Here is a 24,521-nt window from a genome sequence, read left to right as displayed (position 1 = left end):
TTGAACAAGCCTGTGGTGTGCTGCACATTCTCACTCCTGACTGCTGGGCTCTCCCCTCCACTCAGCATCAGCTCCTTTTGGACTGCAGGAGGGAGCAGCTGCCACTGTCCTCTGTCACCACATTTCTCTTCACAGAGAAAAGCAAGGCACAATTCTTCCCAGGAATATTTCTGGGTTTCACATTCTCTGAACCTCAGAGAAAGGAAAAACGATTCCTATCATTTGCTGTGGCTGTGTTTGTGCAAAAGTAGGATGCAATATGGAGATTGTTTACCCAAAGGGATGGAGTTTGGTTTCCTTGGCCTGTCAGGGCCAGGTGTGTGTGTGTGTTGGGACAGTCGGCTGACAGTCACGAGATTCTGTGCAGTTCTGTGCAGCTGAGTGCTTGGCAGATTCAGTTTATATGTAATGTAATATAATGTAATATGGTATAGAATAATATAGTATGAGTGATTAATTAGCCCTCTGATAAGATGGAGTCAGATACATCATTCTCCTCCTGCCACAGGGCACCCTGCAAATTCTATAGTCCTCTGCAGCCTGAGACAGCCTTGGGGCACAAGGATTCTAAACAGCAGCATGATTTTTTTTTACTGGATTGGAAAATGCTCCAGCTTCTGCTCCTTACCTCAGTGCAGTAGTGCTTTTCAAGCCTTTGGCTTTCCTTTTGCTTCTGGCAGGTGAGGGAGAGCACAGACACGATGGTGCTGTTGCCACCGCTCTCGTGTGACGCCGTCCAGGACGTCAGGGCAGTCGTGGAGCTCAGCACAGTCACGGTCACATGCTGGGGCTTCTCAGTGAGCTCCTCTATCCACTCACCTGTGGGGCCTGGGACATGGCCCAAAAGCACAGGTGAGCAAGCCACTCCATCCATTTGAGGCACACATGTTAGAACACCCTTCTTTCAGGGAATTATTTGTTCCTTTTTATAATTATTTATTCCCTTATATGATCATTTACTCCCTTATTTATTATTTATTCCCTTTCAGGTGAGGGAGGCTGGACTGGCAGCTGTCCACCCCCTCAGCCCCCAGGTAGCAGAAGAGGCAGCCCCTGGGAAAACCTGCAGCAGAGCCCATGACAAGAGGAACGTGCCTGTCTGACAATTCAGAGGGCAGCATTCTCTGCTGCTTTCCAGAAACCACCCAGCAGGATCAGATTTGCTCCAAGGGAATGCTTAAAGGCACTGGCAGCCAATAATGTGCAGATCATTGACCAATATTAAGGGATAAGCACACAGATTTTTTCACCTCTCCACACACTAACACACCCTCCAAGCGCACCATGGCCTCAAAGCATAAAATCAAGTTCACAGAGGTCACCACAGTGAAGAATCTCATTCTTCTTTGGAGCACTTGGTTGAGAACACAGCTTTAAAAAACAGTTTGGAAAATAACTTCAGCTAGACTGGTCAAAATTTTGTATTTAATGAAAATAGCCCATTTTTCTTGTCACTTTTAAGCAATACTTGTGACCTCTCTATCTTTGACATTCTTCCTCTGTGCAAATCTAATGATAATTTACATTTATTGATAAAATAAAACAAATGCCAGAGCAAGAATGTGGTTTAAGATCAGCCTATAAGATTTGACTGCTGTCTGGATGTAACAAAAATATGTGACCCAAAGCCAGTAATTTGACAGGATGATTCACCAACCAAGCATTACAAGGGAAATATAAGACTGACACTGTGGGCAAAATCTATTCACAGCAACAGACCCACACGCACAGAGGTAAAAAAGAGGAATTTGATCATTAGATTATTCTCTGGAGACAGAGGATGTACATGTAGCTCTCACTACTCAGAAACTGTTTCAGCATTGGCATTAAGGCAGCAGAGATGCCTCATGTCATAAGCCAGAGTTGTAGTCCCCACAGAAAAAGCCTACATGATGAGACTCAGACAGAGGAATGGAAAAGCAATTTCAACCTAAGAGCATTTGGTCATATCTCCAATTTGGCATTCTACCAGAAATACAAAAAAGAATATCTAAAATACTAAGGACCTTGCATTTGACAGAATAACTAAGACAACTGCCAGGAGCCCTCTTTTTGTTGTAAAAGCCTGCAAAACTAACTGACAAAACCCAAAACCCAAAGGTTCTCATGTGTTAAATGTAAAATTAAAATGCCACTGCCTTCCTGTAACACCTTAATATTTTATCCACAATGAGGTTAAGGTTCCTCCTTAATCTGGCCATCCACACCCCCGTACTTTGGGTTAACATGGCCTCATTTCTCTTGGGTTCACAGTTAGCAGGGTGGACACATTAAGCATTAAATACTGCTTAATGAAAATAAAATACGTCACATCTTGCAAAATGGAACAACATTTGGTACTAACAGCAATGCTACATATATCTTTTTCTACTTTAATTCTTTTCATACTATGAAGCTGTCCAACTATTCCTAAAGAAAAGCAAAAGAGAGTGACACTACAACAGCAGAGACTTTCTCTCTCATGTGGTATTTTCTGGATGTTTTCCAATTATTGTTTCTTTCCACTATAAAGTTGTTAAAAATGAGAGCAATAGTGGAATTGCTACATGCAGTCCAGCATTATGATGAATTCAAGTCTAAATACCTAGTATTTGTAAAGGTTATGAGCTACTAAATGCAAAATTTTTATTCATAATATACTGAAGTGCTTGACTACATTTCCTTTTAATAGGATTTTTTCTGCCAGCTTTGGCTACTGTGTCTTGTTGCAGCACTCAAGGTTTGGGAAGGCATTATCCTTTCACATGCAAAAATTGTGCAGTGCTGCAAGTATTCCCCTGTCTCATTCTACGGGCATTCTGTAGGGGATATCTATTTCCTTTTGCAGAAAAAGGTACAAAGGTGACCACAGCCATTAGAAGGATAATGATCTGAATTCACCAACACCTGTCTCACTTGCTGATCCAATTGTCAGTCACGGTATTAGTTTACACAGTAGGGTGTTATTACTTTGTCTTTTACTAAATCTCCAGTTAAGAAAGTCTGGGATTCTACAGGGAAATAGTAAATTACTTTTTCTCCTTTGAATGTAGCAGGCTGGACCACTTCATCTGCTGTAGTTTGCTCTGTGCTCTCTCAGAGACCATTCAATTTCCGAGTTCAGTGTTTAATTGTGCAATTCCCACACTCTCGGCCTGTGCTGCCCTTCATCCCTCACACAGTACATACTCCACGAGTAGGAAAGTTAAATATTTCCAAAGGTCTCTACAACCACCAAATTAATTCTTGGAATTAAATCCTCACTGTGAGAGATGCAAAAGGAAACTCAATTTCACTTCTGAACACTGACTCCATCACATCACTGGCTTTCCTAAGACTGCCAAGATGGCACAACTGAGGCCCATCCAGGCAGGTTGCAATATATTATCACATTTGCACTACATTCCCTTCTCTGGCACAGGGAATTCCAGAAGACCAGACCCTTGTGATCCATCAGCAGGTGCCAAAAATACCCCAGTGGTCAAACTCTGCACATTACAGCTATGTTGCTCAGGGAGAAAAAGATGATTTTGATGAGATACTTACTGATGTAAAAGCTAAGTGTTTTTGCTGACTGACTTCCCCGAACTTCACAAGAGCCAGAGGAGCTGAATGTTCTTACAGACAACTTGTATTTTCCTGGTTCTTTCAGTTCAGCAACAAATTTGTGAGTGTCCTCACTCACCGTCAAAAATTCTGTGGAGTTCTCTAAATCAGGAGGGGGGAAAAAAGTGTGGATTAATTTAAATTGGAAAGATTCCAGCCTCCAAGAGAATTATTTACATCAGAAATGCTAATCCTGTTTCAGCTGTGGGATTGAAAGGTATCCAAAAGGACTTTATTCAAACAGTGTGGCAATATGTACAGCAGTATAAATCTTGTTTAACAAAAGAGAACTGCAAACTGCAGTCTACTCCTGCCCAGCCAGAAGTAGATGCTGCTCAGTGCAAAAACTCCTCAAGAAATACATGAGATCTAAGAAAGTCCTCTGAAGCACAGTACTAGATAATTAATAATTTGTAGAGGAGACAACCACCAAAGGAATGACAGAAAAGGAGGACGAGAAGGGCACAAGGCTCTGCTTTACCTTCCCTTTCAATATTGATGTGGAAACCATCAAAGGCAGTAGGGGGCTTTGGGGGCAGCCAGGTCAGCACCATCTGCACAGGAAGGAAGGGAGGGGGCTCTGCTGTGGGTCTGCCAGACGTGGTGGCATCAGTGGCTTCATAATCCCTGGAAGCTGCGTTGACAAACTCCTCCTCCCCCTCGGAGGACTCGGCCTCGCTGGACCACCAGGATGGCTGCGAGCTGGTTTCATACTCGCTGCTGTTGGAGGGCTCATCCAGCCAGGCTGCAGAGGTGTTTGCTGCTGGGGTTTCAGTTGGGCTCTCAGAGGGATGGCTGGGTTTCTCCTTCCTCATGATTTCCTGCGGTCCGATGAAGGACTCTTCCGCGAAATTCCCGCTGTGCTCTTCCCAGTTGTTTCTGTTGATTGGTACGATCTGAACGGAAATGTTTCGGGGTGGGTAAGGAACTGAAAGAGAAGCAAGGGATAGGCTTTTAATGGGTATGTTCTGTGCACCTCTAAATGTATTGATTCCCCAGACAAATAGCATTCTTCTAGGGATTGCCTGAAATAACTTCTTCTTACCAAGATCCTCCCTTCTCTTGCCCATTCTTATAGCAGAAGAGACTGTAGAGGGATCAAGATGAGTAAATTCACAGGTAAATTCACAGCATTATCACAATAAAGAATGCCAGGAAGTAAAGTAGATGTGAAGTCACAGTAAATCGAACTTCCGTGCTATTAAAACAGCAAGGCTACTCCAGTGTGAATTTTTAACAGTGAATCTTTATTGTGTCTTCCAGGAAGTTTCTCCATCACGGAAAAAAAGCCCACCTCTGTAGAAATGAATTGAAACATATGCAAAGCAAATACATGGCATAGCTCATATCTAAAAAAATAACCTTTGCTGTAGGGCTTTTCATATGCTTTTAGCAGCCACCTTTTCACAAGCATTAAACATCAGTTTAAAATTTAATATTTGTGAAAGCTTGATCTTAAGATTTGGGTCTCCACAAGACAAGATTCTGGCACGCAAAGAAGTTACTCCAGCTGATGCCAGGAGGTGAACACACAGCATTTTGTCTGTCTCAGTGTAATTGCTTGTCTGCTTCTCCTTACACACTCTAAGTGTGAGCAGCCTCTGCAAATAATTTTGCCTAGCACCTTTTAAGCTGGCACTTTACAGCACACTAATTTGTCCAAATCCCATCCCAGCCAGAGCCACTAATAGAAAAACAGACTCTACATTCTCATTGCAGTTCATGGGAAAAATGAGGCATGGGAGGGCAGCAAAAAAAAAAGAAAAAGAAGTGATCCTGTTGGTTATGGTTCAATATCTCAACTATATTTAGGATCTTCAGGACAGAACTCAGCTGGCATCAGTTGGCTTAGTTCTGTCCAAGGCAATGGACCAACACCAGTGTATTCATCTGAAGATTTGGCTTTTTGATTTTATAGCTGGTACATTTCACTTTGGACCCTGATAAATGTCTGCGGTCCAAGAGATTAACAAAAAAGTTTTGGGCACCATCCCAGGACCAAATTAAATTAGTTCTGGACCCTGAACAAACGCAATTTTCAGCCTTTGCAACATTGCTGTCTTGGAAATTAAAAGTTCATGCTTCAGGGCACAGAGTGGCTGCCAAGTCGGGCAGCTATGACATTCTTCTCCGTGATGGAAAAGGGCACAAGGAGGAAGGTCTTCTCGAGCAGTTCAGCTGTGATTCACTGCACAAGGAGACAGACCAACAGAGACAGATCAATAGTCTGCTCAGTGCAGCTATTCCTGTGGCATAAAGATTCGTTCCCAGCACAAGGCCTAGGATACCTCACGTGAAGCAGGAGTTATTTTCTGAGAAGCAAGCTTTATATCAGCAACACTCACACAAATTTCCCTCTGCACTGTTTGCCTGCTCAAGCCCATAGAACAGCCACGACATCCTCCTCCTGTGCTCCCAGGACTGCTCCCACACAGACCCTGCTCTCTGTGGGATCAGACCCTGTCACAGACATATTTTATGAAAATCCTTTTGCTAGGATCTTCTTTTCTTGAGAAGTTGAGAGGATTTAGGAATAAAATGTAAATAATGATTATTTGTTGTTGTGGAATGTAACAGGTGGATTTGTGATTGGTTTTATGTGGTTGTTTTTAATTCATAGTCAATCACACTTTATTTATTTTGTTTTGGTTAGTTATAAGGTTTTGGTTTTTTATTTTGTTTTATTTTTGTCTTGATTTTTGATGATTTAAAAAAAATTTAGTATAGTTTTAGTTTAGTATTTTTAATATAATATATATCATAATATAATAAACCAACCTTCTGAAAGTGGAGTCAAAATTCTCATCTCTTTGCTCATCCTGGCTGCCCTGAAAAGCTACAAGTCCCCCCCCCCAGAGCAGCAAGAAAAGCAGCAATACAGACTTGGAAGGAATGGTGTGTGAGGATTTTCATCACCTGTTCTGTGCTGTTTGGGCTCGTGCTGGACCCCACTGTATTCCACCAGCGTGCTCTTGTTGAAGGTGGCTTCTGATACCAACTGAAATGTGATGTTACTGTAGCATATGCCTGGCAGCCAGTGATTGAAAACTGTTTTACCTTTGAAGAAATCTGCAGAAGGTTTAAAGAGAAAAGAAGGAAGGGGGAAAAAAAAAGAAAGCGGATAATGCATCAAATGTTCACTTTCTGATAGCGTGACTGCACATGGTGAATGGGCAATGTTTTAGATGTTTAAACATTTTTCAGCCTGCTCTGAGACATGAAATTGTAATAATTCAGTTTGCCAACACTTTTCCTGGCTGTCAAAGCCACTTTGCTACCAGAAAATAAGAAAGACTGAAAAAAAAACCATCCCAGCACAAGAAACATGAGCTGCTTTTCACTGGCAAGGGAACTGAATCTGGCAACCTGCTCCACGTGACACTGAATATCTCAAAGAGCATCTGACAGTTCCTGCAGCCCTTTAACTGCTGCACGCAAAAGCCTCTTTGGTCTTTTGCTGACTGAGGCCCAGGGTCTGTGGGAGATGTTCAAAGGAACACCCGCCTGCAACCCACTGGTGCTGAGGGCTCAGCTCACGCCCACCACACAAGAGGGCTGAAGAGAACTTGCTCAGGGCTATCTGGCTGTGTGGAAGCTGATTAGTCAATCTCCTAATTTAGGCTGACTCTTTTATTTATCAGCAGTTTTAGCACTGCAGCCCCCAGAACCATCTATTAGCTGTGGAAGAGACAAATTACTGCTGGTGTCCCTTTTGTTCTGTGCAAAGAGGTCACCTGTGTTTTCTGCCATGGTCCAGACTTTATCCTTCCTAACTTCTGGCACTCTACAGCACAGAGAAGAGGATTTTTCTAGCCCCACATTGTATTGAGGGAAAGTGACTCCCAAATTCTCTGACCTCCTTCTGGAGGTGTGTATCTCCCTCTGCTGACTTTAAAGAGAGTTTCCAGTGACCAGTCTTCTATTCTGGGATCCTTAACTCAGTGCCTAAAATTCAATTCAGCACCTACTGGGCTGCCCAAAAGATATTGATTTTGGATTTGGTTTTGGATTTTACTGCCACTATGGGATGTTAAACCATTGGGGTTTCTGGGTCCACGAGGTATGTGAGTGCCTTCCTCACCTCTTAGGATGCTTTCCACAGGACATTTATAGTCCCATTGATATCTCTGAGACAGATACCGAGCTTAAGCTATACTGCAGGGCAAAAGTTGTAAGCAAATACAATTGTTGTAAACAATATGAAAGAGTTCAGTTATGAACAAATAAAAAAAAGAAAGCAGAATTCGCTCTTGTTTAGATCATTCAGGTTGGTTGTTTGCTCAGGCTGACTGTCTAGACTGTTAGATTGATTGCCCTTGATTAGATTATTTTAGGAACATTGAAATTTCTATTATGCAGCAGGGTTTATTAGCTTAGGGACAGCACTGAATGCTGCATTGATGTTCTCTACAGCACAGCACTGTGTCACTGCAGGGTGATGCAGAACCACCAGGTTTGATCCTGTGCCAACAATCAGGTTTATTGAATGGGTTTCCCTCCTCTGGGACATCCCAGAGCTTTCCTATCAGCCACAGACCAAAGAGGGAACCTTGGCCAGAGGGGAGAGCCTGGGAGCTCTTGTATTGCTTTGAACTGACACACAAGCACCAGCGACTGGGGATGCCTCCCCAGGCTGATTCCAGACTGAATAAAAAAAACCCAGACCACCAAGCCTTCCTCTAAAATCCAAAAGAAAGGCAACACCACTAGAACTAGGATTCTAGCAATTTAAAAATCCCACGTGAACCACCAGCTCAATTCAAAGACCCATCCCTTACTTCACAATATATAAGCACATCACCAGAAGCACAAATCATAATTTTAAATAATCATAAATACATGTCAAAACCCCATCTAAGGCCACTGTTTAAAATGTTTCCAGCAGAGTCAGCATTACATTTTTGAGAAATAGTTTCCACCTACCTTTGTAGAGCATTGTTCTGTAGTCTTTTCCTTCCCAATAGCTTATATTGACCCTGGTAAAAACATTGTACTTCTCTGGGTACTGAATTTCAAACAACACTCCTGTTTCTGGAGATGGCTTGTAATCATAGATAGAGACATTGCTCACAGGCAGTGGTTCTAAAGGATGTACAAACAAGAGGGGAAAAAAAGGAAGAGAGGGGGCAGATTAAGAGGCAAACTGAGTTCTTTGCACACAAACAATATCAATGAAAATAATTGCTTTTGTAGGTATGGTATATATAATATCAATGAAAATAATTGCTTTTGTAGGTATGGCACAGGCACTCTTAAATCTACCAACTGATATCTGGGGCTTCACTGAGGTGTGGGGCAAAGCTACTGGGACATTGTCAAAGGCACTATTTCTATATTCCCCTCCCTTCAAAGAATGTATCTTCTTAACACTTATGCTTTAACAGCAAAATGTCCATATTTGACGTTTAAGAAATGTTATTTTTAAGCACTCACAGTCATGACCTCAGAAACATTTTCATCTTTAATACTTGTCAATCATGTAGAAGTGCCCAGACAAAACCAACACAACACTTGAAACTGCTAGTGACTTCAGCAGAAATGTAGAGCTTTCAAGATGAGCTGAGAAAATTATCAGCGTAATGGCCAAAGGAAGCTGTATTAATAAAGATTTCCTATTTTGGTGTCTATACATCTCTTTATTTCATGGGTGGTTCTACAGTCCCCATTCCCACCACGTGAGAAGGCTTATCCTTATCTTCTACTAAATCAACCAAGCTTCTACAAAATGAACAGGATCACTACCATTATGTTAAAGATGACTGATTGATGTAAAGAGAAGGGGTTTATTGCAGGGCACAGGGAAAGCCTGTGCACAGGAAGGAGGTAAGTCAGGAATTGCTGTTCTCTGCACTCAGAGTCAGGTAGGCCACAAAAAGTAAGAAAAATATCCTGTGTCCTGTGATGTGAAATCCAGACCAGTGCAGCTCCATCAGCCAAGGAAAGCCATGTCAGGTCACTGCTGCATTGCTGCTGACAATAAGAAAGTCACATTTTTTATTCAGCCTTCTCTATTCATTAAAAAACCCCAAGAAAAACTAAAAGAAAGAACACTTTTTCTTCAATGCTCTCCTCAGCAAGAAAAAATTGACAGCAACCCAATTATCCTGTGGTTAAGAGGTCCAAGCAAGGTTATGCTGCTAGCTGAAATTTGTCACAGTAGCATATTTTAATAGAGATAGTTAATGCAATTATGCCTACATCCTTATAAAGATTAGCATGTTGATTTAGTTCTTGCACACTACAAGGATCAGAATGCAAAATTCAGGCTGTTGATTAGCACAGCCTTACAGGACCTGTTTGAGTCCAAAATTCTGCTGCTGTAGGGCCTGGAGAAAAGCAAAGAAAATATTTTTCCCCAAAGAGCATACAGTCACAACAGGCAAGATGAAATTGGAAGATCAGTATCACTATCAAAAGTGGAATTATCCTACAGGAGGTGGAATAGGTTAATCAAAGATGGAAAAGCAAGACTGTAGTGAAAGAGAAAACTAAATCCCAATGACCAGCAGAGTATTTTTCACTGCAGCTTTGAGTTTCTAGATGTGATGAGAAACAGAGAAGAAAGAACAGGGAATAAAACCACAGATGCAAACAGAATCTCTCACCAAAACCAATGTGTCATCATTTCTAACTTTACCAGAGCACGGAAATGCAAGAGTGTGGGATTGTTAAACTATTTCTTATGGCAAAGGCACCTCATTATCTCCAAATATCAATTTATTTGTACATTAACCACTTACAAAGAGAAACTCCCCATCCCACAGATACCAACAGGCACTTCAGTGATGGGATCTGTGAAAATTCTGCTGACATTTCATGATAGCCCAGAAACCAACAGGAGTAAAGCAGAGCACAGGAAACAAAGCCTACCCTCTTCTTTCTGCCAACGCTCTTCCCACGGCTTATTCCGAAATAAACAGTGGAAATGACTCCCCGCATGGCCGGAGGGTTCATATCACAGCTCACACAGCACACCAGAGTGGTTTAAATGTCAATAACAGTCTCTAAATAGCACAGTGCTCATGTGCAGTCATCTCCCACGTTGGCGGGTGTGCCCTGGGCTTTCTCCTGCTATCTCATTCACATCTGAGGTCTCCTCATTGCTGAAAGAATTACTGAAACTTTCTTGTGCCAGTGATTCAATTACCCCCATTTATTCCTTCCTACAACAAATCAAATAAAGCTGGATGGAAGCTATATTCATTTTTAATCCAGATGATTTTTCCTCCTGATGCTTTGATTTAATTAAGCAACAATTGAATTAAGTGGTAATCACCACAGACTCTCTTTCGCGTCGCTATCTTCCGCTCACAGTCCTCTCCTTGCTCGTGGCTGATGTCAGCAGAGATCCGTGAGTGACATAATGCAATTTAAAGATCCTCCCATTATCTTACTTCCTTCAGCACCAAATCTTCACATCAAAAGCTATTTGCACACAGTGAAATTAAAAGAACGCTCAGCAGATAACCATCATGTTCTGTCTTTCACTTACTAACTGCTCCTAGGGCTATTAAAAGGAAAGAATATGTAAAATGCCACTCTTTACTATCTATATTTATAATTCAGAGCGTAAACAGTCTGGTCTTTTTAATTTTTGCTGTTTTCAGTGTTTAGCATCCAGCTTGTGACAGATTTCACTGGCTGTCAAGAAATGGCCTAAATAAAGTGGAATCACAGAAATTTAATACTTACAGCTTTTTAAAAGCCCTGTACTGTGTTGAAGTCATATTACAGAAGGGATTTAGAGCATTTCACTGTCCCTCTAATAGTTTAAAGTACATCTTCACTTACAATCTCTTTATTTCTAGACTTGGAGATTATGTTATACACACATAGACAAGATTGTAGGATCAAGACCTGAATTTGCCATTTTTCACAGTGTATCAGATTCTGCTGCTTCTGTAGCAGCTGCTTTCCCATTTTATCTGTTCACAGGAAACTCAACTTCTCTGTATCCTGGACTTCCCAGCATTTTGCATTTACCATATAACTTGCATTACACAAGCAGCAAGACAGCATAATAAATGTGCCTAACATCTTCCTCCAACGCCCTGGGAAATTCTGAATGCTAAATCCTCCATTAATGCATTCAGTTTGTGTCAGACACATTAATATTTGCAATTCAGGGGGGAAAAAAAAAGTGCTGTGAAAATAAGTACCATATTTCTATCCAAATCAATTTGTGAGTAATATGTGCAGATTGGGTCACTCCACAAATTGAACTGATTATTGCTGTAGCTTAGAATACAGCATTCCATGTGGGACTGAGAGCTCTTGCTTCTCACACTGGAACCCAGATTAATCATTATTTACCTCCATATCGTGACTTTTATAAAAAAAGATGCCCCATTAATGGAGTCACCTAACCCCCATGGGTAATCCCCTTTATTTACAGGAAGAAGAATTATGTAATTTTCTCCCCAGGATAACACTGTTTATGTAGCTGTATTATTACTAGGAGTAAGGCACAGGCAGGGTAAAGCTTCCATTATGCTGTAAACTTTAGGATGTTTTGTCTTTTGTTAAAAAGAAACCATCTTTGAGATTAAAGAAGCTCTTGTTCAATACTTTGGGAACACAACGTTCAAGTTTATGAGAGGCAATAGTGATATTGTGCTACTGCTTATGAAGGGGGAATGTAAGTGAAAATAGCACCTGAGCAATGATGACATGTAGTGCAATTTCTACATGGCCACATAAGGTAATAAATAAAAAGATGACACAACCTAAAAAATAATTTTGTCACAAGAACAAAGGCATAGCTATTGTTCTTGAACAGATTTAGGCCAATTGTTTAGACCCTCCTTACAATACAAATTACAGCAGGTTGCAGTTCTTTCTGTTTCTTTGGTTCTGATGGAGAAGTTTTTTCACCCTAAAAAGAGGCTAACATGGTTTATTTGCTGGGAGAAGATGAGCATTAATGCACCTAGATGCTGCTGTGAGTTGCATTTCAAAGTTAGGGCTGCCACAGACAAGCAGCCTTCTTAAAGGTGTTTCACATCATCCTTTACGAAAGAAAACATGAAGGGCTAAAGTTTCACATTTCATTAAGGACCCTCTGAAGCTCAGAGTTAAAGAACCCTGATCCATTAACAAACAGAGGAAAGGATTGGACCTGCTGAATCACTTCCTGCAGTATCTGGCACACTGACAAGAGAGCATTAACTGAGTGTAATGCCAATTACTTTCTGAGGGCTGGAGATCAGAGTCCTAGGCAGCTGTTGGCCTCTCGAGGAGAATATTTTTGTAGGAGACACAGAGGCAGAACTCCCCCTAAAGGGAATATATTTCACAGTCAAGTATGTAAGGAGCCAGCAGCTTTTGAAACAATGAGACATTTTACCACTCAGAACTCCTAATCATCAGCTAAAATAAAAGCCAGGCAGAGCTGCTCCTAATTAACATCAGAGATCCTCAAATCCAGATTTCTCCAATTCCCAGCAGAGACAATTTTTTTTTTCCCTGCAGCACACAATAGTTTTGCAATGTGCTGCTTCCTCCATTCCTTCAAATTTATAAACATTTTTTCCTTCACAATGTAAAGCTGACAATGCATATGGGAAAAAAAAAAAGAAAAAAAAAGAAGAAGATATATGAGTATGACTCACCCTGAGAAGAATAAAATAAGGCTTCAAGCTGGGAAAATGTAGGATGAGTGAGTGGGAATATCAGTCACCAATTTTACAGATGTGGTATTCATTTATTTCATAAACTACTTTAAAATCAATTAGTAATAATGTGGATTTTTCAGTCAAGTATTTCAAACATTAAATAAATTATACAAATTTCAGAGTTACTTCAACCCCATTGAAAAGCCAAAGCTCCAAGGGCAGAGGAAAGCAAGCCTGGAACAGTTGTGTGAGATACCAGAACTGCTTCAACATTGCCCAGACTAAAGAGTGGAAGGGAGGTCACTCTGACAGGCACAGCACAATTGCACCCACAGCAATCCAGCCAGGAGGGTGAGATTCTCACAACTGTTCCTGTCAAAACCATTGCGAGGATCTTTAAAAAGCAGTCAGGGCTTCCATTTTTCTCCTTCAGAGATGTACTGAGCCAAATTTGCTGAACACAACTTTGCTACAGAATCAGAAGCAAAAAGGGCCATTTTGTGCTGAAATTCCATGTCACAGGTTTTTTGTCTAAGAGTTTTCAAATAGCTCATCCTTTTCATTGCAGCAATCTGGACCACAGAACCTAAACAAAGAAATTCTACAGCTTGTGGTGTTTTGGTTAACGTGAGAAAACCCTGAAATTCTTCACATCAGAGACAAGCAGAACTGTGCAGTCTTGTAGAAAAGGACCAAATAACAATGGAAAGCTCAAAAGGAACATATACACATGAATATGTGCATGGATGACATGCTCATGTGGAATACTAGGAGGTGACCCAAGACAGCCAGGATGGCTTCATTAAGGACAAATTGTGTCTGACAAATCTGGAGGTTTACATTCAATATGAGGAAAAACTTCACTGAAAAGGTGGCGAGGCATTGGAATAGGCTGCCCAGGGAAGTGGTTGAGCTGCCATCCCTGGAAGTGTTCAAAGAATATGTGGAGGTGGCACCTGGGGACATGGTCTGGTAATGAACTTGACAGTTTTGGGTTAACAGTTGAACTTGATAATCTCAGAGGTCTTTTCCAACCTAAGTGATACTATGATTCTATGTTATAGGTATATTTATGTGACATGATTTTGTGTTTTTATATGTACATATTTATGTCCATATACATAGATGCCTACCTATAATGTATAAAATATAGATTTTGTTAGGTTTTCAATGCTTTTCTGGCCAGAAACCTTTGAGGGGCAAAACAAAAGTCTTCTCTTAAATGTGTTTTTCTCTTGCTTTTTCTTGCCAATTCCCTTAGAGGCAGCATATTGATGGGAGACATGAACAGGAGAAAGGAAATGTCATCAGGATTTACCACCGGAAAGCAGAGGTCTTTCATGACTCCCACTGAATTTCTAAGCAGGCAATGTCTTTCAGGCACCTTGGTCTTGTTTTGATGAGCACTTTTTGGGTACACACAGCTCTGTGTGAAACTCAGACCTCCAGCACACACTGAAAGGCTGGATCTCCTTTGCAGACTCCAGGAGATCCCAGAGCACTGCCTTGGGAATAACCACATTGGCATCACTGGCTATCCTGCTTGATTTATTTTGTGGCAGCCTAATGAATGGGGTCAATCTGCCACTGGTAAAGCTCTCCTGACACCAACGGAGTTAGAACAGGAATTAATTTGGTACTGGAAGCTAATTGCAATGTGCCATTCTTTAATGTGTAAGATGTAGATGGAATAATTTAGAGTTACATGTCTTTGCATGATTAAATAAACCAAGAATATTAAGCAGTCAGAGAATACAGGGCAAAAAGAAAGAAAAATACAGATCTATCCTAATTATTATCTGCCAAAAAAATCAAGTTAATTGATAGTCATAAAATTATGTAAAACAGGAAGTGGACAATGTCAATAAGAGGGGGGAAAAAACCCCACAAGAAACCAAATACCACCTCATGCATTCTTGTAGGAGAAACCATTGGTCACTACAGGAGTTTTAAGGTCTCTTCTCAAAACCTGAAGGGTATTGAAACACCTTAAAAATCCCACACTGCCTTTTCATTCCAAATTTACTTTTGGTTCTGTAGCCTTGCGCTCCAAAAGATGAACTCAGGAGCAAAGGCTGCTACGAGAGAGCCAGCACTCATCAGTCTGCCTGACAGAAAATATCACAGAGGAGATTGGATCCTTTCCCTTCCAAAGCTCACAATTTACAGCCTACTTTTGGAGTTCAGTACAGCATCCTTCAGTGCTGCCTGCAGGACTGCCCTTTCTTTGCCATGAACGTGGTTGTCTCTCTGCTGAGGCAAAACCAGAGAAATCCCCAGTTCTCTCTCTGCTACACGTGTCCCACAGGCAGCACTGGCTGAGTGCCTGGATCCCTGGTCCTTCCAAGGTCTGGGGGAGCAGCAGGACACCCCAAGATGCTGCCAGCACACCCCATCAGACAGGTGGTGAGCCTTGGAGGAGGGAGCGTGACACAGGATATGCCCTTGGAGCCCCCAGCCTCACACTTTCCCAGGAACACCTTGTGGAAACCCCCTGAGCCAGAAATGGGAAGCCTGGGGCTGGCTTTGGTGGGCTGAGCAACTCTGGCTTCCTTCCTCCTTCAGAGATTCCCTGCACAGGAGTGTGTGCACCATCTGCCAGCTTGGATCACACCTTCCCTGCTACCAGAGACCCTCGTGGGCTCTGGAAATCAAAGAGAAGTGTGCTGTGCTGCACAACAGCAAATGCAGCACCCAAAACCTGCTCAGAATGCATAGTGAGGCATTTTTCTTCCAGTTGTATATGACAACAGACGCTTTAATTATTTTCTTTGAAGAAAACAAGCATAAAATAGAAAATTGGATTAAAATTACTACTTTGCTTACAAGGTTAAAGCAGTCAAAGGAAAGGAAATTCAGGCTGCCTGTGAACCCTGAAATTGTTCAGTTCTTGCATTACCCAACAACATGATGCTTTTCCCATGGAGCCCCTCATCAGGGCACAACTTGAGCACACAAGGGAAGGCTGAAGAACGTATAGATGCTGCAAAATCTTGTTACTCCTGAATTTTACGCACCTCACTCAATAACACATGCACCTACTTTAACATCCTTTGAATGCTATCACCGTGGATGGTGCTTCCTCATTGACACAAGAACACAGGTACAAAAAAAATCATAACAATTCCTCAGATGTAATACAACTAAAACTACCCTTTAAACCCAATGTGCCATTTAGGGAAACAACAAAAAAAAATCTGAAAAATTAATCTGGCTCTATCCAAACAGATTTTTTTGTCATCTTCCAGATGAAGAAATAATTTTCTGTTCTACAAATTGTTTTCAATTTCCAGGCTGGCACACGGAACTTCAGAGCCAGAAGCACAGCTGGAAATGCGTGGTACTTTGTGCAGTGACAGAGCAAACAAAATCACACTTCTCCCCCAGGATCAATGCACCTGGAAATAGTAAGAGACAGGCTACTAGAAATGTGTTCTCCATCACAAACACTTTCAACTGTACTGGCAGAAACACACGGTTTTGGTGACTGGTGTCTGCTTTCCAAGTTTAGTATTGCTTCCACATATTAGCACTCAAAGAACAATGTTATAGCATTCAAATCAGAATAAAAGTCATTAAATAAGAGGAGCACTTATACTGAAATGTCAGTCAACACTTGTCGTGCCCTTTACTAGAGTTTTGGAACTCCTGGTTCAAAGGGTTTAGAATGAAGATCTGAAAAGGGGGGTTCATTCATCACACTGTTTCGGTATGTTACACCTCAGTGTTCAGGAAGGGCCAGCCAGGGCCAACCTACAGCTTTTCCTTTCTTTCTGCCCACACCTTGTGAATTTTCACTCACACCTTGTCAAGATTTCTTCCCGACTGTTCTCACACAGGGAAGCATCCTACACACAAGCAGGGCCCATTGAAAAAAAACCCCAACCTTCCTCACAAGAAGAACTTCTGGGGGGAAAAAAAGCCACACACACAGACAAGAAAGAGAAGAAAAGAAGAATAAAATGTCACTTACTGGTTAGCACAGTGATTGATCTTGCTGACTTGGAAACCATATTGGAGTTGACTACCAACAGAGTCACTATGTAATACAGGCCATGGTATTTGGCATTAAAAACCACAGGGGCAGGTAAAGTGCTATTGAATTCGTCGAACTGGAAAAAGTAGTTCTTGGATTCTCCAGCTATCTTCACAACATAGACAGAGGAGGAGCTCACCACGTCTGATGCCTCCAGGGACACAATGATACAATTGTCTTCTCGGACAGCAACTTGGAAGGGCTCTGCACTCTGCAAGACAAGAATAGAGAGTTTGTTGAGGTAAAATCTAGTATTTTACTTTCACCTATTGCCTTTGTTATTCATAAGGTCCTCATGTTTGCAATAAAGTCAAGTTTTATATTCTACTGGAGAGTTAAAATCAAGCAGGAGCAATTATTTCAGGCTGCAATTCACAGTCAGCCAAAGCCCACAGGTATCTGATTATCAGAGGCCAGTCTCTCTGCAGCAGAGGCTGGCTCCTGCTGTGGTTTTCTGACACTCCAGATACTCCATTCCTTACATCCTGAGGAATAAAGCCCTGTCATGCTTTCATGAGGAAAGGTGAAGTACAGCAGAAGAAGGATGAGATTGTAAAGGGTATCAGGGCAAGAGGATTTCCAAAAAAGCCTCAACATCATTTAAATCCCCCAAAAAGAGGTGATTAAATCAAGACTCTTATCTTGCAGAAACAGGATCATATATTCCTCAACACAATATATTCCGAAAGCCTACAACTGAAGAATAATTTTTGCTACTGCCTAAGCTTTTCCAAATGGGTATTGCATTAACCACACTTGTCCATTTCAGCAAGGACCAAGTGATAAGCAGCTCTCACCACTCTGTCCACAATTTTGGCCAGCACTTTTCATTTCCTAAGCTACAGCATTTAATTTTCAATATTTCTTTTATTAGCAGTAGAGAGAAAGGAGCAATTTAACCTTGTTTTCATGTATCATGAGCGTGTTAAGCCACTGCCAGCTGAAAACACTTTCCTTTTTATTAATTTCAAACCAGCTGTCAGGAGAAGCACTTGTTCTCTACAGGAATTTCAAAACAGATTCATACTAATTAATGAAAAGTTCAAGCTCACTTTAAGAGTTGCCTTTTTGTTTACTAGACCACACCACAGCTTATAATTATTTTACCCCCCATGAAAACTGTAATATCTGGTATTTTCAGCTCCCAACTCCACAGCATTTTTTTCCTTCATGTTTCACAGGCTGAGAGCTCCCAGGGAAAGGTGGAAAAGCAAGGTTGGCTTGCAACTTCTTTGATCAAGTTGTTCCTGTACCAGAGAGAGCTAGAGACCTCCTTCAGAGAATAATTCTAGCAGCCTGACTACCTCCTATTTTCTTGTGGTTTTGTTTAGTGCTTGTTCTTCCCATGAAAACAATATTTCTGGGATTTATGCTGCAAGAACCAGGATCCCTATTTGAAATTCATACATCTGGTGTTGCCAACTCCTGGCATTCAAAAAAACACCTCAAAAAAAAACCCCAAAAAAAACAAACAAAAAAAACCCCCAAAAAACCAACCAACAGCAACAACAGAAATAAACTGGCCGAGAATAAATAATTGGTTCTAGGAGTGTAAGATTTAAAACAGCAGCAGTTTGTCTTTACATGTATTGATGGTATTATCATTGGGCTTTGACATTTACAGTGTACCTAAGGTTATACCACCCTAGAGGCAAAGCCACAGGCTTCAGACAGAGCCCCTGAGCAAACCCTCCCGCCTGATCCAAGAGGAGAGCAAGGCACAAAGCACATAATCAGCCCAACCCAAAGAGGATAACCTGTCTAGACAGCTCCAAGCCTGAGATTAAAAACAGAGGCAGTGCAACTTCAGCTGCTGACTTGAGATTTGCTTTAGTCAGTCTTTTAAAAATTACTTTTAAGTTGTTAAAATTGTGTCTGCCAATGTTATCAGTGGGAGAATATTTCGGTATGGAAGTCTGAGTAATTTTTCACAGATGGCAAAGTGGTTGCTCCAAAAGGTTTATAATGTAAGACTACAACTACAAAAAAGCTTACATGTGTTTTCCTCAGCCTGATCTGAATTCAACAGGCTTACCCTTGAGTAGATCAAAATTCTACATTTCAAGTGGTTGCATTTTACCTTAAATCCCAGTCTAGCATTTGGATTCACACAGACTCAAACATTTAACTGGGGATAGTGCTTACATCTGGTTGAAACCAAGTAGAGGTTCTCTTGGCCTTCTTCCTCCCTATTTTCTTTTCACTAAGAAAATGTGGAATCCAATCAGCCCTCCTGGTGTGGGAAGACAGGAGAAGGAAGGCACAGGTGACCTCGCTTTCCAGGAGCACAAGAACTGTTGTATCACAGAAGCCATGGTTGTCTTCCAAGACCAAGAAATGACTCAGCAAGGTTATTTCTCCACACTAAGCTTGAAGTTCGTGTATAGTCCCACAGAAATCTGTGGGGTTTGACCTTCCACAGACTGGCATTTGAATGCTTCACTAGAGGAAAAAGAATGGTGTTGTCTCTGAAATTATTCTGGCCTTCCTTTGGCCTTGGCACTGAATTCCACAGCTCTAACTGCATGTGCCTACCTGGCTACAAAGAACCAGCCCAAATTGCCAAATGGGTTTATCTGTGCCAACAAACAGTTCAAAGCAAGTTCCTTAGAGCTGGATACTATAAATCATTTGCTATGCTAATCAAGTACAGCTGGGAATTAAGCATATAATTGCAGAGCCATGGACATTCCTAGGATATAATTAGATACCAGGCAATGCTCATATGGGTTGTGATTTTACTCTTTGATTCTTCCATGGGTATTGTATTAACCATGATGAAAACCATGCTTTTATTTTTTTCCCCTCAACATCTTCCTGAATCCACAGCAAGCACCATTCAGCAAATGGGTCACCAGCCCTCTTCAACAGCTCCCACACAATCAGCACAGAATGCTTCTGCCAGCTAAATAAAACTCTCAGACATTTCCCATTGTTACCTATGACACCTACCTGGGGTAAATAGCTTTTTTCGAGTCCTCCATCACCTTAAGCACATGGGGACTGTGAAATGACAGCTTCCCTCATCAGTGTTCCTGTGTCCAGATGCTTTGGAAGCACTGCTGCCACGATGCCTTTTTTGAGGGCCATCTCCTTAGCAGCCCTGTGCCCCATCCAGCCCATCACTGTGCCCCTCTGCAGGGTGCATCCCTCTCTGGAGTGGCCCCTTTCCTGGGATTGTGTGTCCCTCTCCCACACCTCTGTGTGCTTTCCAACTGCTGCATGCAGGGGACACATGCTATGGGGGAGACATCTGTTCTTTATTATCCACTGGCTCTTGAAGTAACTTTTAGCCTTTAATTTCTTCTTCTGAGACTGGAGTGGCAGATCAGAGATCAATAAAAAGAACTGGCAATTAACATGTCATGAGATGAAATAATTTATCCCCTTCAGAATATGTTTTAAAAAGAACAGACCATTCTGGTCATCCTTCCTTCAGGTTGTGCAAGGTCAGGGTTACCAGCCAAGCACTGGGCTTGTGATTTTGAAAAGAAGGCTAAGAAAAAAGCTGAGTATTTTCTCTAAACACCACTGGAAGTGACAAACGTGCCCCACTTAACTAGATTGTAAAGCCAGTGTGTCTTAAGACTGACAGCATCAGTATGGTAAATACACATTTCATTACTTCTGGTCAGCTACCTCCAGGATTTAATTTGCTGGTGTCACAGCTTGAGAGGCTGTTTCATGCCTGTGGGGAAATTTGGCAGGGCTTGTGCATTCAGAACCAAATGATTAGCTCCAACTTCCTTCCTAGTTTATTATTACAAGCTCGTGCCACGATAAAGCACTTAGAAGGAAAAAAATAAAAGGAGGGGGGAAGTAAATCCCACAATGTGATGCCTGTTCACAGTCATTTCCAGCGCAGGGATGAGTCATGGTAGTGGAATTTTCAGCCAATAACCAGGTCCCAATTAAAATAAAAAGGAAGGGGAGGCAAGGAGATATACAACATGTCAAATAAACAATATCCAAAGAGTAATAGGAAAATAAATGGTGTGCAGCAGAGCTCAGAGTCCTCTTTCCAGAAGTTTATATCCTTGGTTTATTTCCATATAACAGAATGAGTTTTACACATGAGGAAGAGATCAAAGCTGCAAAAGAGCTACTGATTTTAAGTACTCTAGCTTCTGAATGTCTCATTCTGAAACACATCGTGCCAGAACCCAATTACCAGAAGTGCAAGCAGTTACAAGTTCTGCTGACTTCAAGAGGAGCTGTGGCCACTCAGCAGCTCTGTAAAATTAAAGTACTGGTAACTGCATCTCATTATCTATTGCCAGATAAGTGGAACCAAAATCCCAAACAAACCTGGCTTTTGTAAGCTTTTACAGAGTAAATCCTGCAGCATTCACAGAATTTTCAAAGTAAGCGGGAGCAAATTTTAAAGCTATGAGGATCTACTTCTCAGGCACCATACTGATCACCTACTGCACGATGCTGGACAAAAACAACATCCATGCAAGTACAAGAAAATATTGAACACTGCATCCAGACCTCCTGGGTGAAATACTGGCTATTTCGTGAGTGATTCTACTACACTCTGATATATTTTGTCCTGGTGGCCAATAGTGCTAATTTCATTCCAAATCAAATGATGACTCATTCTCACCACAATTCATCTTACTTAATCTTAGGCACTTAAAAGCAATGACTAAGGCAGGACGACCTTTTCAGACAGAACACCTGTGGATTCATCTAAGACTGGAATTAATCGTGAAAAAGCACTAAACAGCCACAGGGCTGATGGTCCCAGCTTGGCAATATTCCTGCAGTCCTCTGTCACTGGGTGTAGTGAGTCCAAGCCTTACAAAAAAAGACAGAATTGGGATCCAGATTTCAGGATCCTGGCCTCTGCTACAGTCCTGCAGTGCTACAACCACAGAAAGCAGGTAAGAAATAAATAGCCCTGCAAAATATGCTTCCTTGGAATTGCTAGCTGTCATTATTAGCTTTAACCAAACGAGGTAAAGACATCCTTAAAGAACTTAGGGAAGTACATCCTAAGCTTTCCACATGTTCCAGTGAGTTCTGGAGCAGGCACAGACTTCAGTGCTGACTGCAAGAGAAAAGGATTGTCTGACATGATCTTCAGAAGTGTGAACAAAAGTGTTACAGCCTTCTGACAAAAACGTAAAGACTTTTGGAAACTAGGGATATTTATTTCTGAGGCTTTTGTTTTATCTACACTTTCCCACAGGTGGTGTAAAGATCGTCCCTTAAACACTCCTCAGAAGAAATACTCCATGGGAAAAATAAAATGCAAATCTGTATGGTTAAGATTTTCCATGCAAAAAGGAATATTTTAGCATGTAAAAAGACAGCAAAAGCTGCAGTTCTCAATAATTTATGGTTTGTGATTCAGGTTAACACATCATTTCTGGCATTCTGCTCCATGAATAGTGTCCTCAGCCCTGTTGCTATTCTGAGTCCCAAAAAGCGAGTAATAACAATCCTCTAGTTATATTTTATAAATGAGCTTCCACATTTCTTTGCTCTGGGAGACACCACTGAAGGGATGAGTATTTTTTCCCATCTCTGCCCACAAATGCAGAACATGGGGGTGGGTTCTTTTTTTTAAGCAAACATCATTCTGGTACGTACAGCCCACCATGTTTTGCTGCCATTCTGAAGTTAATAACCTGGAAGGAAATATTTTTTTTCACACAACCATCTGCTACTACAAGAGCATTAAGTAGATTCCAGAATGCTAATTTCAGTAAGGCTAATATCTAATGTATACTAGCTGTATATCCCACAGCTAACACGTCCAATACTTGATAAATTATTGCTAAATATACACTTCTAGCCCATCTTCCCAGTGCAGAGGGCAACACCCAAGCACAGTGACTCAGAGGCCTCGATGTTAACAAGGTTTAAAACTCAGTTAGGGCTTCTAGGATGGCATTTCTCCCTGTTATTGATCCTGAGTGCACATGTACACCCCAAATACAACAGGAATTCACACCCAGGCAGGTACAGTTTGGTTTCTCTCCACACTAGATTTTGAGCTTTTCCCTAGTATTAAAATTATGTCCAAAAGCATAATTATGCTGAAAGAAAATATGATTTTGGTTCCTTTCCCCAACTCAGATCTTTATGGAGCCTCTGCAATTAAAGTGTAGCCATCCCTTGTGGATGTAGCCAAACACATGGCAGATGAACCTTGTGCTTTAATTAAAATGCATCTTCCCTCTTGAGCCTCTATGTGAATAACAGAAAATGAAAAAGGGCACAGGAAACATATAAACATATCACATTGCCTCAAATCCCTTAATTCTACCAAAAGGGCCCTTCTCCAGTCAATCCTTGTTCTCTGGGACAAGAATGAGAGCAAACCTCTGCCTGAACCGATGGTAAAATGATCAGAGCTGAACATGGGCCAGGTGGGAGGTGTTGGTTGGATGCCCTGCTAAATTCCTAAAAGAACAAGCAGGGAGAAAGGAAGAGAAAGATAAACTCCATGTACACATTATCCTGAGAACACACACACCAGCCAGCAATTCAGAGTGAGATTTCTCACAGCACAGCTTCCACCTGCAACTGCAGCTCACTGTCCACCCCAGGAGGAAGGAGGAACACATCACCCCATGACAAGGCTGAAGGAGAGGGCAGAGTGAACAAATGAGCAATAAATTCAGGTGGATTTTGACGAATTTGATGGTTAGAAAGAAGTCTCTCCTTGCATGGGGAGAAACAATCTCTGAGGTGTTGCAAAGTGCCCTGCTGGGAGATGAGAGGGAACGCACTGGAGATGTGGGTTTGGGGGATGAAGGACAAATTAATTCCTCCAGTGTCCAGTCCTTCAGCTCCAAAACTGTGGCTTCACCTCTGCCAATAATGGAAGCCTGCAACAGAAGCTTCTGGTGCTGAAATAGCTTCTGAAGAGCTACTGATGCTGAAAGGTGACACTAGGAAGCTACACAGAAAATTCCTGGTGTTCAACAGAATGGGAGGATTGATGTTGCACCCTGAGGAAACAATTCCAGCAGTGCTGTGCAGCTGAGATGAACTGACTGGAGGCAGCTGAACTTCATACTACATGCTGAGAGTATGACAGAGGGCTACAGACTGAACTGGTGGGTGCTACAAGAGTGGAAAATGCCTCAATTTTGAATTAATAGGGCGCATATATACCCTTCATATGTGCACAACTAGTTCTTAAAGGCAGAATGAAATGCTTTGCTACTTGCATTATCTCTAAAGAGCACAGCTGGGAGGAAGTTAAGAGTTCTCACTTGTCCAAAAAATTGGAGACTAAAGTGGTTATCAAATTAATTTGTAATCAC

The 24,521-nt window shown here is 41.6% G+C and overlaps 1 protein-coding gene across 2 annotated transcripts in view; it reads right to left on the bottom strand.

Annotated features, from left to right (window-relative positions):
• The window catches only part of PTPRO (protein tyrosine phosphatase receptor type O), a 144,762-nt gene that overhangs the window by 48,743 nt on the left and 71,498 nt on the right, over positions 1 to 24,521 (bottom strand). For both annotated transcript variants that reach the window (XM_038154047.1, XM_038154048.1), the window contains exons 2-7: positions 17,173 to 17,446; positions 8,509 to 8,667; positions 6,502 to 6,654; positions 4,067 to 4,513; positions 3,526 to 3,687; positions 629 to 828 (exon numbers count right to left, since the gene is read on the bottom strand). In XM_038154047.1, coding sequence (XP_038009975.1) covers positions 629 to 828; positions 3,526 to 3,687; positions 4,067 to 4,513; positions 6,502 to 6,654; positions 8,509 to 8,667; positions 17,173 to 17,446 — 1,395 coding nt within the window. The remainder of the gene's footprint in view (positions 1 to 628; positions 829 to 3,525; positions 3,688 to 4,066; positions 4,514 to 6,501; positions 6,655 to 8,508; positions 8,668 to 17,172; positions 17,447 to 24,521) is intronic.

This window comes from Motacilla alba, chromosome 1A, assembly GCF_015832195.1.
Source record: "Motacilla alba alba isolate MOTALB_02 chromosome 1A, Motacilla_alba_V1.0_pri, whole genome shotgun sequence".
NCBI lineage: Eukaryota > Metazoa > Chordata > Aves > Passeriformes > Motacillidae > Motacilla > Motacilla alba.
The sequence above is the reverse complement of the archived record's forward strand: the minus strand, read 5'-3'. Positions and strand labels throughout refer to the sequence as shown.